Source organism: Excalfactoria chinensis, chromosome 5, assembly GCF_039878825.1.
Source record: "Excalfactoria chinensis isolate bCotChi1 chromosome 5, bCotChi1.hap2, whole genome shotgun sequence".
In the NCBI taxonomy this organism is placed as follows: Eukaryota; Metazoa; Chordata; class Aves; order Galliformes; family Phasianidae; genus Excalfactoria; species Excalfactoria chinensis.
Window position 1 is genome coordinate 56604145 of NC_092829.1, and position 19344 is coordinate 56623488.

General features: G+C 40.4%; 1 protein-coding gene across 2 annotated transcripts in view; it reads right to left on the bottom strand.

Moving 5' to 3' along the window:
* Nucleotides 1-19344, bottom strand: part of NAV2 (neuron navigator 2) — a 149012-nt gene that overhangs the window by 16030 nt on the left and 113638 nt on the right. For both annotated transcript variants that reach the window (XM_072339296.1, XM_072339295.1), the window contains 12 exons: nucleotides 17767-18234; nucleotides 16837-16902; nucleotides 15783-15827; nucleotides 14320-14480; nucleotides 13386-13574; nucleotides 10886-10938; nucleotides 9240-9263; nucleotides 9048-9122; nucleotides 6263-6346; nucleotides 5613-5724; nucleotides 4886-5031; nucleotides 2357-2529 (listed from right to left, as the gene is read on the bottom strand). In XM_072339296.1, the coding sequence (XP_072195397.1) occupies nucleotides 2357-2529; nucleotides 4886-5031; nucleotides 5613-5724; nucleotides 6263-6346; nucleotides 9048-9122; nucleotides 9240-9263; nucleotides 10886-10938; nucleotides 13386-13574; nucleotides 14320-14480; nucleotides 15783-15827; nucleotides 16837-16902; nucleotides 17767-18234 (1596 nt within the window). The remainder of the gene's footprint in view (nucleotides 1-2356; nucleotides 2530-4885; nucleotides 5032-5612; nucleotides 5725-6262; nucleotides 6347-9047; nucleotides 9123-9239; nucleotides 9264-10885; nucleotides 10939-13385; nucleotides 13575-14319; nucleotides 14481-15782; nucleotides 15828-16836; nucleotides 16903-17766; nucleotides 18235-19344) is intronic.

Here is a 19344-nt window from a genome sequence, read left to right on the forward strand (position 1 = left end):
GCGATACCATAAACCAGATGATAAATCAGCCACGGAAACATAAGAGACCAACAAAATCTCATTTGTGGTATCTGCCATAAAAGAACTACTTTAAAAGCAAAATCTAAGTAATGAAGGAGCTGCAGGTGCAAGTAGTAGCAGCAGTTGGCTGAAGATTGATGATTTTACAGAAAGATTTAAAGCCCACCAGGTGTGAGCTTTAAATGTCCCCTGAAAGATTCTGGAGGGCTCTGGAACTCTACACCTATTCAAGCATGATAAATTCCCATCTGCTTTAAAGCACTCATGCTCAAATCATTTTTGGTGGCATTTTAATTCCTTCCTTCTTCCCACCAAAAAAAAAAAAACAACAACAACAAACCCAAAATAAAAAAATCTAGATGAGTAACATTTCAGCACATTCATAAGTGAACGTATACAAAGATGAACTACACAGCCGCATGCTCCGAGGGATGTTTTGCTTAGAATGTGTCTCTTTAAATCAGGTTAATGAGAGATGTTTTCTCCACCAGAAAGCTGGTATGCCAAAAGACATGCTTTACTTTTGCTCTATACTTCCCTCAGTTCACTTGTTTACTCTTTTTTTTTTGTGTTTAGGCTTTTTGCTTTCTTTTTAAGACGAGAAGTATGCATTCTGCATTTTGACTGAGGATGGATGGGGTCATCACTGAACAACTTTCTGGCCCCAGAGTTCTAAAACCCAATTTGCTGCAGTCACCAGAAACTCAATGAGTTACATTCAACAGAATGGAGAAGCTTTAAAAAATTCACTGGGGATTATCTTCTGATGTTAGCATTTCATCACTATCATTTGGCTGGAAACTACTGCTGTTTTCTTTTACCTCTTACTGTAAAAGCAATGGGCAAACTTCAAGTCTGTGTACTTAACGTGCTGAAACAGAAGTCAGTCTGGAAGTTTTCTATGGCATCTACAAGGCTATCTGGAATGTTTTACAATACGGCCTCTTACAACCTTCTGTATTTGCTTATCCTGCTCAAGTGAAGAAGCTACTGACCGAAGACATGCAAAATCTGTTTTATAAAGTTCTCTAAGCATGTGCTGAATGTGAGTTTAGACTCGCAAACAGCACAAGGTGGCCATTTTAAAGTTCATTTCATAGGTGGTCCAAAATGAACCATCAAGAATCCCCTGACCTTCCCATCACATTATCTAAGCAATAGAGCAGAAGTCCAGACTTTAAAATCATCATTTCATTCCCATACAAACACTGACAGCAGAGTATGGTTTGGTGATATTGATGATCAATCCACTGAGCTGATCCAACTCAGAAACCTGGGGGACAAACTGTTCACATTTCCATTAGATCACTTTTCACACAATTTAGCTCGTTCCATTAGCTTAGCAGAATTGTTTGATGAGCAGCAAAACCAGTGTAAGGAAAGGAGCAGGCGCAGGAGGATGTGGGAGTTTCTGTCCAACAGAAACAAGCTGTTTACAGTTCAGCCATATCACTAAACCACGTCAATTGATCTTCAGTAAATTCTTACCTTTATCTGAATTTGTCAGTTTAACTGGGGACTCCATTACTGCAGATTATTATAAAATGTGTTGTCTTTAGCCCAGAGAGAAAACGAAATACCAGACATGGCTTGGTTGTATCATTAGCAGCCAGAGATCCTATTAGTTCTGCACTTCAAGGTCATCCTTGCTATAAGCACTATTCATATTCAGCATGTTTTGCAGAGGAAGCTCCCCAATGAAAAATTAAGCTATCCCACAGTAAAGATGCGATGATTTTTAGCTTCCCGGATGCTAATGCAAAGGTATGAGGCTGAAAGTCAGCTTACATGTCTTTAATTCCCCAAATACATAAATTAAACTCTTTTATCTTTCCCTGGCTTCTCCTTACGGTACAGAACATTCAGAATAAATCCCAGTTGAAATGTTTGCTCTTTGCTCATTGTTTTGCCATTATGACGGGGTTAAGGACTTCATCAAATCTGCTTACCCAAACACAGCCCCCCAATGGGAGATAAAGCAAGTACTGCTCAAGAATAGGGCCAACCAGTAGTAACAGACCAGCACAGATGTACAAGACTACCCTGCTGGGCCCACTATGTCTTCTGCTGTGATCTGGTTTTAGCAGTGCAATAACTCAACAGCTGTCAGACTCCTGCCGTCCTTTAACAGATTTGCAGATTCTCATTCAGAGGAACCAAACAGGATGGGATTTAAGACATACTTTGCCATCATCTGTTTCTAGAAAGCAGCCTAGAGATGTCCCATAAAACTAGCACACAAAATGCTCAAAGCATGATTTTTCTCTTCTAACAGCGTACTAAGATGCTTTCCAGCCATTTTTCCATTTAAAAAATAGAAACAAAAATCACTTACAGAGAATTGGAATGAGAAGCTCTCAGCAATGGTGTAGAAACAGTAGAGTTATGGTGCGGTAGCTTTGGTGATGAAGGTAATGAAGAATCCGTCATCTCCTCAATATCTGAATGAGAAGATGCTGACTTGGGAGACTTCTTTTTACCAAAAGCTTGCTTGAAGGAGCTGCGTAACTGAAAAACAAGACCACAGCAGTAGGCACATCATGAAGAATGCATCCAATACGAAAGGCCACAGGGCAAAACTCCAACATGCAAGTATTCCAAACAATAAAGCCATACTCACAAGATATTAACAGAGCTAAAAGAGAATAAAAAAGCTTTTATTTCCTTAACTACTTCATGAGATTAATAAGGTCAATAGGACTGGGCATCAGTACTTCCTATTTTTAATTTTTTTACAGCAAATTATGTTCAGTGAAATGAGCAACGGTGTAACAACTTGCAGCTATGATACAATGTGGGTCAGACAAGGTTAATGATGCTGAAATGGTTAGTCATGTAAATGCACGGGTTAGCTTTGTATCTCATAGTTTAAAGTAGGTCTTCCTTACCTCATTGACCTGCCAGAAGCACAAGCAAGAGGAAGTGGGGGGAAGGAAAAAAGACAAGTTTTAACAGATAAAGCCTGTAATAAGGAAAGCTTTGGATTTCTAAGACAAACACGACCAACAATCAATCAAGTACAAGAGTTACTTTAAAACTGGAACCCTGTATTTTCTAAAAACAGCTTCTTCAAACAACATACAGTCATTTTTTGCATTACTTGCAGAAGATATCAGATTCAGGCCTCTTTAACTATTACAGCTATAATTTCCCCTTGGCTCAGATGGAACGCTCTAGCTAACAATCACTTTCATATCCTACTTTTACTTTTGGGAACAGGTATTCCACCAAGTGAAAATATTGAAAATACCGAGTATTCTCTACACACCTGCAACTCATTTTCTTTTGAGTGTGTCTACCATTTACCAAACAACTTAAGCAATCCATCTAAAGCTATCTCAAAATTACATGCTGCAAACAGTGCTGCTAAATATGAGATGAAAGTTATTCTTACATGAGATGAAGACTAATGAGAAATGCTGCATATCACTTGTTTCAGCCCTGAGAAAACAGCCACATTGTTTCTACACATAACAAAAGGTTCTTGGTAGAGAACAACAGCAATGTTTGTGAAATTAACTAAGTGTGAGCGAGACTGCTATTTTCTGGTTTAATTTCCAGTCTTCATTTTACACCAATGCATTCATATTTAACTCAATAAAAACACTGTCCTGTCTTCTTCATCATGTTTCCTTCAACTTCTTTAAAGAGTTGTGTGTTAAATGAGAAGCGTAGGCCAATGTAGAGACTTACTACATGACAGTGTCAAAGAAGAGAAACTAATGTAAAAATATCACGTTTTTACCTTATCTAAAGCTTAGTGGTTACAGAAGGCTTGTCACAAAAACTAAGTGTTGCCAACAATTTGAAGATGCAGCAATTTACCCTTTCTATAATTAATGCATAACCCTGCACAAGGAAATGACATTGCTTCAGTTTAACCAGTGCTGTTATGAGAAGGGCAGCAATACTGCAGTTATGGGAGAGCTAGCATGATCTTCAAATGAAACAAGTGTGATAAAAGAGAAATAAAAACAAGAGCCTGCTCAAGAAGTACTTCCTTTAAGTACAAGAGGTTTCATAAGCATTTCCAAGGGGATACTGTACAAATACACATCAGACTTTCTCAGCTCAAGCCGCACTTTGTAGCTCTAAAGAAAAGATCCCCAAAGATCCAGGGAGATCTAAATTCAGTGGGAGGGAAGGGGTGGAATGATTCACTGGCTACAGTATGGGATCTAGGGACTTTAGTCCAAACTACATTCAGACTAGGTCACTAAGGCAGTTATGGTCTAATTCAAAATGGAGCTTAATACATTGTACCTTTCCTCCAGTACATGGTACCTTGTACACAGTACAAGATGAGCAAAGAAGGAAAAATGGGAAATGAAAGGTAAGTATTGCAAAATCCTGAATCAGGTATGTTTATCACAGTAATTTCTTAAAATTTGATATTTTTTTTCGTGTAGAATTTCACAGTGACATTCCAGATAAAGCTCTTAAAGTGTCTAACATGTTTACTTAAAAGAAGAAAGTCCTATAAGGCAAAAAGAAAAAAAAATATATAGAAACAATCTCTCATTGTGGACTTGTTCTATTTTAATGGCAAACGTACAGCTTTCCCTGAGGGGTTGGACACCATACTACTTTTAGCCAGACTGATTTTTGACAGCTCTTTCTACTTTAGGACCGGCTTTTTGGCTGTTAACATAAAATTCAATCCTACACAGCGTCAACACAAGCATATACATCACTTACAACTCAATTAAGTCTTCCAAAGGGTATTTACACAGGATTTAAACAGCACCTAGATCTTGTGCTGACCTGCTGCATGTGGGGAGGGAGGAGCTGAGCAGCTAGATTTCACCATGCATGTTCCGACAGCTCTATATAAACCACACACGATCCATTAACATACACTCACCCAGTTCTTCCTCTTCTTTTTCTTTGAATCACTCTCTATGTTGCTTCCCACGCTGGAGTGGCTGGTAGCACTGTTAATGCTGGAGACGCTATCCGAAGAGTGCTGCCTTCGGATCCGCAAGTCTGTGGGTTGAGCGGCTCCAGTTCCTGCACATCGACAGAGGTGGTGTTCAATATGATATCCTGTATTAATGATTTTATTTCGAATGAAGAGTTTGAAAGGGGAAAAAAAAGCACTTAAGCGATCACTAACCCCAACTGAGGTTCTGTTTATTTCAGTGCAGTGCTCCTAATGCTTATTTCTCATGAAGAGATTAAAAGCTCAGACCCAAACCACTCAAACATCTCCTTCAGCATTTCATCCCAGCATAAATGATTGGGATAAGTAATAGAAGTCAGATACAACATGACTGCATTCAAACTTCACATTGGAGATTACAGAAAACACCAAAGAAAATAAAATCAAGTGTTTGACCGTTCTGAAAAGGGGTTCTTTGGTGTTTCACATGAGCATCTAGATGGGTGAGTTACTGAACGCTTACAGTAAATTCAGTGAGCTCACACACAAATTCTAACACGTTCACTTATTTCTGTAGAATTTACCACACTGTTTACACAGATATCCATTCCAAATCCTCACACTATATAAAATCAACTAACTGGAGAGCGTGGTCATGAGATGAAGCCGATCTCTGACAGGTAGAGCTGCATCAGATATTACTTCTCACCTTTGCAGTTGAGCTCAGGTGTGTTGATGACTCCATTAATGGCAGCCTGGGCAGCAGCATTTTGCTTCTTCAGTAGTTCAATAGTCTTCCTTAGCTCATTCAGTTCTGAGTCCTTAGAAAAGGAAACAGCAGTAATATGTCAGAAAATGCAGATGGTACCTGGCTGCACCACCTTTCAGTCCAAGCACTGGGATTTGACAGAGTTTTTGAAGTATTTATGTCCAAGGAAAGGAAAATAACGTTTGGTATACACTTGTGGAAGCAAAATCTTTAAAAGGATGCAAAGTAGCTTTGTTAATTTAATACAAAAGATATACATGCTCCGTAATAGAGGAATAATGTATATCCATGAACACTGTCCAAGAAAACATTCTGCACTTCTTTTAGACTCAAGTGTGAATGCACTGGGAAGAAATTTATTTAAGCCTTTGACACTATCTTGCATTGTTTTCTCCTGCAGCTTGGACAGGTACAATCTTTGCTGGGTAATGAACAGGCTGGAGGGCCAGGCCCAGAGAGTGGGGTGAACAGACTTTAGATGTTGTACAGAGGGACGTGGGAAATTCTGGTTATAGGTGGATGGTTGGACTGGATGACCTTGGAGGTCCTTTCCAACCTTGGTGACTCTGTGACTCTACTTCTACACTTGCCTTTTGTTCAGCTGTCATGGTGAGGCTCTGCAGTCTGATCGTCATGTTTCCCAGACTCTGCTCAAATGCTGCCACAAGGTGGGCCTGAAAATTAAATGACACAGAAGCACTTGGTTCTCTTCCAAACCGTATTTGTGCAGGTGTTTGAACACATCACCTACTGCATTTCATTGTTCATCGCATCGATGATACAGAGAAAATAGTGGTGAGTCAAAGGGCTTGAGCATGTACTGTGAAAATGTTTACCAGGATATGGCTGATACAAAAAGAAACCTTTCTGACCCCTGGGAGATAAGGTCCTTTACAGAGCCCCATCTCAAGCTATTCAAGTTCATGCACTCTTCTGGGTTGTTTAAATCTGTTTACATTCTGTGATCAAGTGAAAACACACATTGCCACTCTGTCAAAACAGAATGACACAACAGATTCCTTTTATTGAAACTCACAGATTAAGTAGCTGAGGCTTTAAGAGACATTTTAGGGAATGCACCTCGTCACCTGGATACATTCCTGATAACGAACAGGCATGGAAGGCCCTCCTTGGTTGCTGAGCTGTGTCTGAAAGCTACTGCAAGCGATGACATGAAGGACCTCCTACCACAAAACGCAGGGAATAGAAATGATGCAAAACAACCCATGGTTCTAAACATCTCAAATGCTATCACATTCTGATGGGCTAACTTCAGTTTCCTAGACAACCAGAATAGAGATAGCTATACTGCTGATAAGGAAACAGATCAGATAGCTGAAAACACTGCTAAGCCTAGGAGATAGCAGGCTTCACACAAAGCAGCAGCAGACTATTTCAAGTCAAGGACACTGATATTTCCATATTAAGGCTTTTCTACATTCGTTATCAAGCTCTATCCCTAAATATTCATCATATTAAAATCATGAAATGCATGAAAATTAGTATTTTTAGGTTTCTAAGTTGTGTGTTTGCTAGAAAACACAGGAAGTCAGTTCGAATTGTAGCAGTCTTCTATATAACTTGTCTAACAGGTCATGCTTACTAGTCAATCACAAGTCAATCACTTTTTCCTTGTAAAGGAGAGCCAATAATTTATCTGCACAATGAGCTCTATCAGTGTCATTCTTAAAACAAAGAGATCTGTCTTGAGGTGCAAAGATGCCAGGAGTTATGGAGGCAGAGAGGCTCACCATGCTATGCTGCAGAACAGAGACAACATTACTGAGGTCCTGCAGACAGTCTGCAAGCTGCTCCATCAGTTGATGCTCTGCAACTAACTCAGTGGTCTCTGAGTACCTGGGGGCACCTGACTTGCCACAAAGGTCCAACCTGCTGAATACTATCCAGAAACTCCTGGTGCTTGGATAGTTCCCATAGCAGTGGGGTTGGAGCTCAATGATCTTAATATTCTACAATTACCACAACAACTCCATCGATTTTCAACTTAAAATCTACTTGAAACAACAAAACTGTGTCAAATCTTTCCAAGCAGAAACAGACATTGGCTCAACTAAGTATATCTATATGGCACAGCCTTTCACAGAGTCATTCCAGACTTGGTCATCATCAGCACACAGCTGACTTACCCTAAATAATAGCTCTCACACTCACACTGCAAACAAACACGAACAGTACAATAACACAGAGATGTGCACCTCTCATTCCCATCAGCCCCTATGAAAATAAGCAGAGCTGAGGCTGTGAGAAAATAACAAGAAGTAAGCTAAACCATTACTACATGTGTTTGAAAACGTAAACATTTATTTAAGAAGCAGACTGCAAAGTTTCTATTGGGAGGGCAGAGAAGAAGGGGGCGTGGGGGTGAAACAGTGTTCTGTAATACTCATCAAAACACTGCAAACATTTTAAAAGAGAGAAAGCAAAGATGATTACATGGATTAACAAACAGCACATGTAAGGCAATCTTGCCAAGTTTAGTATTCCACCTATTCAAAGAGCTGATGGACACCAATGTCCTCCTCAGTAGCATGTGCTCTGACGTTTATCTATTCCCACAACCAAGGATGTCAGGATGACCCAAGCTGATGACTGTTCATCTGCTGCTTGTTTACTCTAGAACTGCTTATTTTTGCAGTAAGCTTCTGTTTTTCAGATTACTTCGATCCGTGACTCCAGAATAGAACACACAAATAAACTTGCTCTGGGTCATGTATAGCATTGCCTCAACACTTCCTGGCTTCAACTCTATTTTCCTCCAAGTGTAAACACCAAATTCCAGAGGTACTGCCTACACTGGCAAAAATTAGGTACATTCATTCTTAAGGCAACTGCAAATTAATTCTCACAGCCCCTTATGCCATTGTTACCTATGATTCCATCAGCCCACTTCTTTATGGAATAGGAAAACATAATGTTTTGCAATGCAGGTTTCTACCTTTTCTTATTCCTACCAGTTTCAGCCATTGTTTGTAGCTCATCACACTCAAGTATCGAAACAAGACACCACTTACAAAGTAACAAACAAGAGTCAGCCTTCAACGACTTTCTCAATATCTGAAGATGCTGTTTTTATTAGCTTCTAAAGCAAAGCAACATTCTAATTCAGTATATAAGGGAAGGCATAAGGTAACTCTGTACGACTGAGCATGTTATCTTTCCTAAGGTCCCACATATGCATGCAGTTATTCTTTTAAAATACACAGGTAATACAAACTGAATATTATACACATTTGTTTTGCTGTTCAGGTTTTTTGTTTGTTTGTTTGTTTTTGTTTTTACTTACAAAATCTGCAGTGGTAACCGATGCATTACATGCATTCCCTGTTCAGAGTCAATTCTTTGAGTTGTACTCACATTTGCAGTCAGCTGAGTTGTCAGAGCCGATACTTTCTCTTGGGACGCATCCAACTCTCTTCGTAGCTTGCGAATCTGTATATTTTAAGAGATCTCTTTACTGTACCATGATATGAAGCAGCAGAACAGTAAGACAGAAAATGCGTTGTCTTGACAGAATATTCATGCCTGTCAAACACAAACAGCTCTTACCTCTGATTGGCATTTCTCTTCAGGCTACAAAATAAAACCAGAGGAAAATATATGAGGACATTACAACAGAACCAGTACTACAACCTTAACTATTATTATCATTAATATGATTTTCAAAAACTCAAGTAATAATTTCTTATTTAGGATTTTCATGTCTATATGCCATCTTAGATTATTTGCTTGAGATTAAGAAAGCAGGCTGCTTGTACGGCACCTCCTTCTACATGAAGGAATCTGTCTCCACTTCCCAATTTGTCAGCCAGTGCACCATTGAGTCTGAGTCATGAAAGGCTGAAGTCCTGGCTTAGTGCAAAAGGAATTTCACAAGGTTCAGAAGAGACAGGACTGTCACAGGCCATGGGAGATCCTTGGCAATTCCCTATCTTGCATGCTCAGCCCTCCATGGGATGGCGGTCATGCTTTTGCATTCAACAGCAATCTGAAGAAAATTACTACCACTTGGTGCTGTCTAGGCACTGTGATGATGAAAAATTGAGGTCACACAACTAGTTATCTGAGTATGTAAAGTGGTGAAGTGGATGTATTGACCATCCACTGCGGTCCGCAGGACAAAATTTTGGCTACTGTGGCTTGTTTCTAACCAAAGCTATTAGCAAGGAGAAGGACATAGTAAAAAGTCACACAACCCACTACTCTTACGTAAACATGTCCAGTACCAGCCACTGTGAAAATTATATTTGCCAAACCACACTATTAAGAACCACTTGGGCTTGGACAGAAAGCACATGAACCAGAAACGTAAGCAGTAGCTGCTGACTACTCTCCTTGTGGCTCTTGTGGCTACAAGGAAAAGGTCTGTTTTCCATCCTTCCAATCCGTTATCTGTTTTGGCTCCACACAGACCTTGCTTGAGGCAAGGTTAATAATGAAAAGCAATATTTTCAAATGATTATCAACGCCTTAAGGCCATGTTACACATGTTCTTAGCCTATCAGTGAAACAGATACAAGAAATAACACTATGCTGGCTGGCTGACTTCATAAACAGTTATGGGTGGTCTTCCAAGAGCAAGTCCTTCCATGTCCTCACCAGGTGTCACTTTGTCTTGTTTCAGCTGTGAATATGTGCTAACTCAGACGCTGCATCATTCTTGCATCATGATTTGAACTGAAAGATTCTGTTCAATTCACATGTATTTCACAAGTAATATCTATCATTCATTTCTTCTAAAAAGACCAGTTTACAGAAATCACCTAAATTGTGATCACAGCATGCCAGGAATGCATGACCCAGTTTTAATCTGTCTAGCTTGGATACTGAGGGCACTGAACAACTTATTCAAATTTCATCAGTAGTAAAATACAAGGTTAGAATGACTTGAAGCACCCAAAGTTGTTGTATGAAATAATTAAGACCCTTAATTGTGCTGAGGTCTTTAGCAGCAAAATCTATTCAGCAGAGTTGTTAAAGCACTGACTCAAACAACAAACTGCTGCTTTTACACCATTATTGACTCTGTTTAATGAGGATGCTGCTAAATATCTACAGGCATCTTTATGAAGACCAACATTTCTTTCATAGCTAGCATTCCTCCTCCTTGAATGGCAGAAGTAACATGTACAAAAAGACTAGTTATTCACCAACTCTGATTAACAAAGCGAAACAACTCATTCCATTATACTCACCGTTGAATAAATAGATGACGTACTGGACACCAAAGAGAGAGAAGAACCATGCACTGCAGGAAAGAAAATAAACAAACTGAATAAAGTGACCACACATTGGTCACTACAGATCTCTTTTACCAGCTATTTGCCTACTGAGGAAATACTTCCATTATAAACTTAATTACGTCATTGCTCAATGTTCAGCTGGAAGAAGAGACGGCCAGGAAGCATAATCCATAAACCCCAACTTGGTAAAGCTGCTTTAACAATTGAATACTACAAATTTTCAGAGAGGTGCCATTGCCAAGATTATAAAGGAATGTTTCAATGAAGATTTATTTAGAATGAAGTATTTCTCTCAACAGATCTTAACAGATCTTAAGACTCAGGAGAAAGAGAAAACTGTAAAGCAGGAGAAATAACAGAAGTAAGCCTAACTGCTTCCCCTTGGGCATTACATGAGACCAGGGGGAGGCTGTTTTCTTTAAGCAGTCAAAACACAGACCAGGATGGTGATGGCCTGAGAGGAACATGATGCCCAGATCTAGAATGCAAGCAGACGCTCCAGAAGATCTGGAGCACCTCCATCAGAAAACACTACAGTGGGGGCTCAGCACTGTCTTCTGAAACATCTCTCTCTTCCTTCACTAGCTACGATGGAGCTGTCTCATGGACTGTCATGGTCTGAACACTCCTTTCCAAGTACACTGTTCAGAACAACTACCTGAAGCTACCATCTGAGCTACCGAAACATGCATGATTATCTTTCCTTTTCTTATTTTTAGAAACAAAATACTGAAGCCTTCATTCAAACTTCAGATAACTTCACATCAATCAGATTAAATCTTTTTCTCTCATCTAAATACTCCAGCAAATAAAAAGAAGAAGAAGAAAAAAAAAAAAAGCTGAGAAAAGCTGCCGTTGTGCTCTAATTAGCTATTGAAATTCTCCTACACTCAAAATAAATGGGTTCAGTTTTCACATTGACTTTATATCCTAAGGCGAGGCTGGAAAGAGAAGTAAACAATGTTTAAGTTGGCTTCTGGAGGAATTTAAGACAATTACAAGGAAAAAAACCCACAATAAAGCAAAAAAAAAAACCAAAACCTCACACCCATTTTGCTCTTTCTTAATAATGTTTTCAATTAAAATGATCTTTATACTGCGATGTTAAGAACTGCACTGCAGTAAGAACATAAGAATAACCAGAAGGAGTCAAGTGCAAGGTCTGTCTAATCACATGTTCCATCTCTGGTTGCAACGACAGCAAATGTGTAGGGAATGAAATGTAACAAGGCAGATTCTTGCTGATTTTTCACCAGGTACACCTTCCCATCTTCTGGGAACCGGCAGAGATGGCAATTCCTAAGATGGAAGCTGCATTCACACCATTATTTTTCATAGTCACTATAATACATCATTAGATGTAAATCATTTGAGATGTCTGTGTCAAGAGCAACCAAGGGATTAATGCTTTTGTGCAATTTCATGGTGAAGTTTCTGGAGATGGCTACTTTTAAGACTAATTAGGAGCCTGAAGGCAGCTATGCTCTTCATGTGATTCCTGTTTGCTGCAGTTAACATGCATCTGCGTGCAGACTACAAACTCAGATTGTTTTGGAACTATTATTTGAACCCTACCGGGGTTATTTTTCTCATTTTCAACCCCTAATGAAGATCCTTAGCCATGGACCTCTAAAATACAATTGCATGTAATGGTGTTACGGTTTGGCTGACTTCAATAACGAATTAGCCCTGAATCTGTCTGAAGCCATATCCAATACACTTTTTCCATCCCTTCCAAATGGCAGAAAACAGATGGAATAAGCAGCATCCACAGGAAGGCACCCGGTGGCTCTAAGAGGCTCCTATGAGCATTTAAGCATGGCTTGGATGCTCAAGTGGGTGGCAACCACAGGGCACTACCATTCACACTGCCAAAAGCACAGAGCTTCAGAAGTGGAAGCAAGCCAGCAAAGACTTGTAGGAGCTGTACTGGTAAAGCACGTGTTACCCAACCAAACTCTCAGTCCTTGCCAGAAAAGAGATTTAAGACTAGAAAAGCTAATCCTGTCAGCTTCCTGTGACTTCTCCAAATGCACGGTGTGTTTTGTGATGTGCAGTAATGTCAGTTATTTATACTACAACCAGAAGTATGGAGGCCTAGGTTCAGGTAGGTATGCCTATTCAAAAAAAACACTTCAGAAGACTGACTCTAAACACGAATTTAAAACATTTGAGAGATCACTAAAAATGAAGCACAGGATGTGTTTAAAGCATTTCTGCACTTACATGTGTGGAATACTTATATGCCATCCTATGTTCAGCCAAAAGGATCGCTGAGTGAGTATCACTGGAACAAAGACCACTAGGATCAGAGTTCTGTATAATACTGAGAACGCTACACAGAAAACTGCTCTGAAGCGACCCATGTGCTGAAATGAAGCACTAAATTTACATTTGGTATAGGAGAGAATGTCATCTTCTGCTCATTTCCAGCACCACACACTGTACTGACCTTCTTCAAAGCCATCACGGAACGAGCCAGATCGGCTCATTGTTCTGCTCTTCTCATCCAAGGACATGGAGCTGTTCCTGAAGCGTGTGTCACTATAGGGGTCATAGGGACCATCTGCATTGGAAAGGCTGTGGGTCCGCAGCATAGTTGGATTTGACAGGCTCATCTGGGCTGCAGTGGTTGGGCTTGCTGTGAAGCACAGAATAAGTGGCAATTTATTTGCACAGTCACAAAATTTCACGCTCCATGTTGGTGCAGCTATCAGAAAACATTTAAGACAAAAATTTTTCACGTCATCCACTTGAGACTTCATTATGTTTCTAATTTCAGTGGATTCAAATAAGAGGCATGCAAATCAAACTAATAAGAATATTCAAGTAAATAAGGTCATTCTAAACACTGGGTGATAAGTCCATGCTTCTAAAGGCAAACTCAGTCAACTCAGTAATACCTCATAGGCATGAATTAATTCTCATTTAATTTAATCTTTTGCTAACACAGAACAGGCCTCATCTCCTTAGAAGCCTTCAGGTTCCCAGAAAATGGTATTCTTGCAGAATTTTCAGATGAAATGATAACACAGAAACCTCAATTTTGCCTTGAGAGCCAATGATCTCCCATTCCAGTTTTCACATTTTCAGTTCTCATTCTATCAAACACAGCAACCTGTGATATTAACGAATGGCTCTGCTTAATAGCTCACAATTTAGATTAAGGCATCTGATGACTCCAAGGGAAACTTTCAGACGTCACTGTAACTACGCCACCTTTGGGCACACAAGACACCGATGCCGATTAGTCACCCTAATTTCAACCCAAGGGCTTCCTGAAGGTTCAAAGTGGTACTTGGAGCTGCTGTGAGAGCATTACGTTACGTCACATGCTATTTTCAAAGCACACAAAGTAGTATGTGTCAAAACACATAGTTATTCACCAAGCTGGGAGAAGTTAAATCTAGTTCCAGAAGGTGATGTTATGCTGGATCCCGATGAGAATGGAGAATTGCCAGCAGTGTCCTGGAGCCCTCCTGCTGAATGTGACCGTAGCCATTCTTTTGCATCTTCCTGGCTACGAAGTTGGGAGGAAGGAGTGTACCTGCAAAAAGCAAAGAGGCTCTTTCAAAATGAACTCTGGCAACTACTGAATAAAGAAAGATGAACAAACGAACAAGCAAACCATGGAATGTCACAAAGCTTGAGAAGGGGGAGAGGAAACAGAAGGAAAAGCTTTCATATAGAATTTAAAGTCTTCTTTCCTACAGCTTCAGCAACAACCAACAAACAGTTAGCAAAAAGCTACCAGTAGGAATTGTGTAGTGTAGTACTGCAGAATCGAGTGCAGCGTGTGTTACATAGGTATGACTGAAAAACAAAGACATAGCTTGGAAAACCCTCCCTTTCCTTAGGATATGCCAAAGTGTATCCTTATTGTAATATTCTGGTTAGCTGGATTTATGTCATACGACAATCAAATTCAAGTCAAGAAAGCCATTATCAGATTTTTGAACAGGTTGGGAACCTAATAATTTACACTACACAGACATTAAAGGGAGGTGTATCTCATCTCAAAATGAAATTAAATCACTTAAACAATTGAATAATCAACACAGAGACTACACTGAGCCTTTTTTGAAGGTAAACTTGAAACACATATCAGTTCACTAAGAATGGGAGGTTTCTGCATGATCGATACCTACCTCTTCAGCACTCAAATGCTTCAGTCTTAGGAGAGAGTCTATATATTAGAGACACACTCAACTACCACACAAACAAATTCCTGTTTAAGAAAGGCTTTTAGCACTCAGCCTCAGGGGATAAAGTTGCTATGAAGAATGATGCGTAGAGCACAGAACAAACTGCAGCTGCCATTTCAGGGCATCAACTTAGAGTTCCTGCAAGCTGCATTAAGCAGTTCTGAAGATCTAAACTGTTTGATATAATTTCCAAAGTGAATATGTCCATATCCATTCTGAAAGGTTTAGGATGATACTGAACGTATCTTCTGCTTTTGTATGAACACCAAGGACCCTGGGGTGAACATAATCTCATGTCACTGCACGTAAGAGCCACAGAAGCACAAAATTATTGCTACCAAAGCGAGCCTAGTGATGGTTGATGAGGTGCTTTCCAGCAAAAGCCACAACTCTTGCTTAAGCAGACAAGCCACTGGATGAAATAAAAGAAAAAGCACAGTAGAAAATGACCTCCTTTAAGTAGTAAAGAAAAAAGAAAGAAGGAAAGGAAGAAAGGAAGAAAGAAAGAAAGGAAGAAAGAAAGAAAGGAAGATTGTTGCCACCTCTTGCAAACACTGTGACCATCACCACCAGCCACAACAGAAACACAAGGCAAACTCCAAAGCCACCACAAAAGCTGTTAAACTGCACGGAAACACCAATACCTGAGTCCCTTCTTAGGCAAAGTGTTCCTATCAAGATGTGGGTCGCTGCAGAAAAGTTAAAAGAAAAGAACTTCAGAGAAGGACAACAGGGAAGGGTTAAGATCAGAGTGAATTAGGGAGTGCAAACATCTGCATCACCTCTTCAGAGGCAAAAAGTGCTGGGGCCTTTCTACAGGAACATGCAAAAACCTCCTTCCCCAGGTGCGGTTTTTCACAGGCATGCAGCTGACACCATGCTAATGAAGCTCATCTGCTCACAAAGTGATTCTGCCATTTCTCCCGTCCACAATGAACTTAAATATACTGCGTGTCAAACATACGCTTAAAAATCCCCATTTTGGCATGCTATTTCTGAAAACTGATGAGAATCTGCTTGTTTTCCTGCCACTTTGCTCAGCACTAAATGTTGGGAATGCAGCCGGATATTACACTGCAGCTGCGTGCTATGGGGACTAACAGGATCGAGCTGTTTAAATGTACTAATCTCAGCTTAAATTTTGTCAGCAAACTGAAACGTTTCAATTCAGGTCATCTTTTCTCAGCTTTTACATTCGCTTTTAGAAGGATAGTTGAGCCCAACCCCCCCCCCACAAAACACTCACGTACCAAACTGCAATAAAGGACTGACAACACTGAATGACACTGGGACTTCACAACATAAGTGACAAGCCTGAAACGCGGTGAGAAAAGCAGCAGGCCAGAAGGATGCTGAAATGCTAGTGAGAGTTTCGAATGACAGAACAAAAATTGGCAAAGAAATGAGCAAACGTTCAGGAAAAAAAAAAGCCAACCAACCACCCCAAATCAAAAGACGTTCCCAGTATCAAGAGCAACGAGAAGAACATGCCAACTCTGCCATGTGCCTTAATCCAGATTTAGGTCGATAAACGGGGTGTTTGAGTGCACTCTCACTGGCATGTCTTTGTGTCAGTTCACAGCTGAACAATGAACACAGCAGGGGACTCGACCGAGCACATCTTGCACAATTCGTGTCACCAAGATGGGCAACAAAACCTACAGCCTTGTGCATTCTACTGTCCTGAGACAGCATTACCTGTCCTGTCTCCTGGGCAAAGTATTTCTGCAGAATTTGGGACTAGCGGCAGGGGAAGAAAGAGGGCTAGAAGAACCAGTCCAGTAAGAGACAGAAAAACATTAAAAACGTAAAGAGGAGAGAACAGAAAGGAATTACAATAAAAACACAAACAGAAACCATCAGAACATTACATTCAGCAATAACTTCTGCATTAAGATGCTGATGCAAAAATTGGGTCGCTTGACTATGTAATTAGACATCAGGATACAGCTTATTTCCAGCACTTGTGGGGTACCACCTTCTAGAACAGAGCATGCCCTGCAGGTCTCTGTTTTATCCAGATACTAGCTGAACATGCTGGAAAAGCAGTCCTGTTCCCTCCTTCCTAATCAGCCTGCTCCCCACTCCTACCAGCTACTGAAGACAGCTGGGAAACCAATCAGTCTGAAATACAATTCAAGTGACCATATTCCAATTGGATCCAAATCCCAGCTGATCTGTGCAATGCACATGAACACCTACACCAGAAGAATGCAGAGGGTAGCTGGAGATGGGATAGAGGGCAGGAGGGAGAGGCAGAGAAGGGATCAAAACTGTACAGAGACAGGGACTTTCCAGCATGAGCTCCAATCTAAAAGCTTATCAAATCACATCTTCATTTCATAAACCGTTGTCTTCATCACAACACGCAAGCACTGGTAGCCCAGATTCTACCTTTATTGAATGCTATAAACATGAAGTCTCACCTGAACTTGCTCTGAATACTTGCTCTGAACTGGGTTCCTTTCCTAGAATGGTTACTTAGTTTGTTCTAGTAATCTCATTCAATGCCATCTCACAAGCAGCACAACTTGAACTGCAACTACGCTCTTGCCCACTGCTGAGAGAACCTCACTCACACTGGAAATACATATGAGTATATGGAAATGAGAGAAAATAACTACTAACCTTTCAGAAAGTGTGGTCTTAACGCTGTTGGTTCGGACAAAGGGAGTCAGAGAATCATCTTTAGAGGTTGGAATCAAGCTACCCGAGGAGTTATGGCTCAGCCCACCTCCACTGCTCAGAGAGATATCAATGGATTCACAGCTGGTATGAAGACTGCTGACGGACTGATAGCCAATGCCATCCTTGCTAACAGCTGAAGAGCTACTTGCGTTGGTGCCCCATGTTAAACTGTTGGAAGGAGCTGAATGTGCAGAACTGGGACTAGAAGCTAGCGGAGACTGGTTCAAATCTGTGTTTTTACTATAGAGAGGACTGCTGCCCCCGCTGCTTAGTATACCACTGCCAGATGGTGAATCAAGATTACCCTGCTGGTTCATAGTAGCGTGGGGATTGGAGATGACTACTGAGTTTTTCATATTTTCTGCTGTTGTGATGGGAACTTGCTTACTAGGCTTTCCACCAAAAAGTCTGTAAAAAAAAAAAGACAGTATGAAAAATACATAACATGGAATATTAAATGCAAAGGTATTTTATATCTAAACTAAGTATCTTAGGTTCCGAAAATCAACGCTGAATAAATGATCACAGATCAGACATACAAAAGTACAAAACTTGTGAACCTCTTTGTGTTCACTCCACCTATGCTCAAGTCCAGAGGCAATTACTGTGGTTCCAAATCCATCCTTGGTGTTTCTTCATTGAATCACCGAATAATGCTTTCGCAAAGCTAAAATGTTGCCTTACACAACTGAGATATAGCTGTACAGCCTTCTCCTTAGGAAAAGGGATACCAGAGAAACACCTCACTGATTACTCCAAAGCACTGAATAGCACAGTTTGAAAGCTCATTATCCAGTGAAATCATTGACTGCTCTGCACAGACCCAGCATCGTGTGCAGGGATGTAACAGTAAAGATACTTACTGACATCAAATGTAGGTTCATCTCATTTCAGTAGCTAAACTGGCTAGAAACTAATCTTTTGGAGTGCAGAATGAGATTGTTCCTTGTTTGGCACCAGGAACTGGCTCAGGAGAAGATTGGCTGAGTGTCCACCAGTGCAAGGGCTGGGATATAAAAGCATGGTTGGAGGAGGATGACTGCAGCTTTTCCAGTTTGCATCACTGATGCTCATGCTACAACAGCACTTGCCAAGCAACATCCTCCCCAGAACACTGTTTCTACTTCTGCCTTTTAGCAGCTTTACAACATTAGCTCTGCTCACCCGTATCCATACGGACTTGCTATTTCCATATTAACAGCGCATCATACTGGGGATGAAATTATTCAAAGCAGGTGTGCCATGCTGGGGATGAAATCTTACAAAACAGGTGTCTACTGGACTGTCCTCAAAGCAGAGGACTATAGCATTTCTAGTCAAGAGCTCCTAAAGATATATGGGTGTGTATGCTCTGAGCAGAACTTCCTCTGTTCTTGAGTATGCCCTGAACACCACATGCACACTATTCAGACTGTCCAACCCTTCCCAGAAAGTGCATAATTTAGCTAGGCCCTCTACAGCACTTGTTCTAAAGCCAGTGATGCCAAGAACAACTGTGCATACTATATACATGCGCTA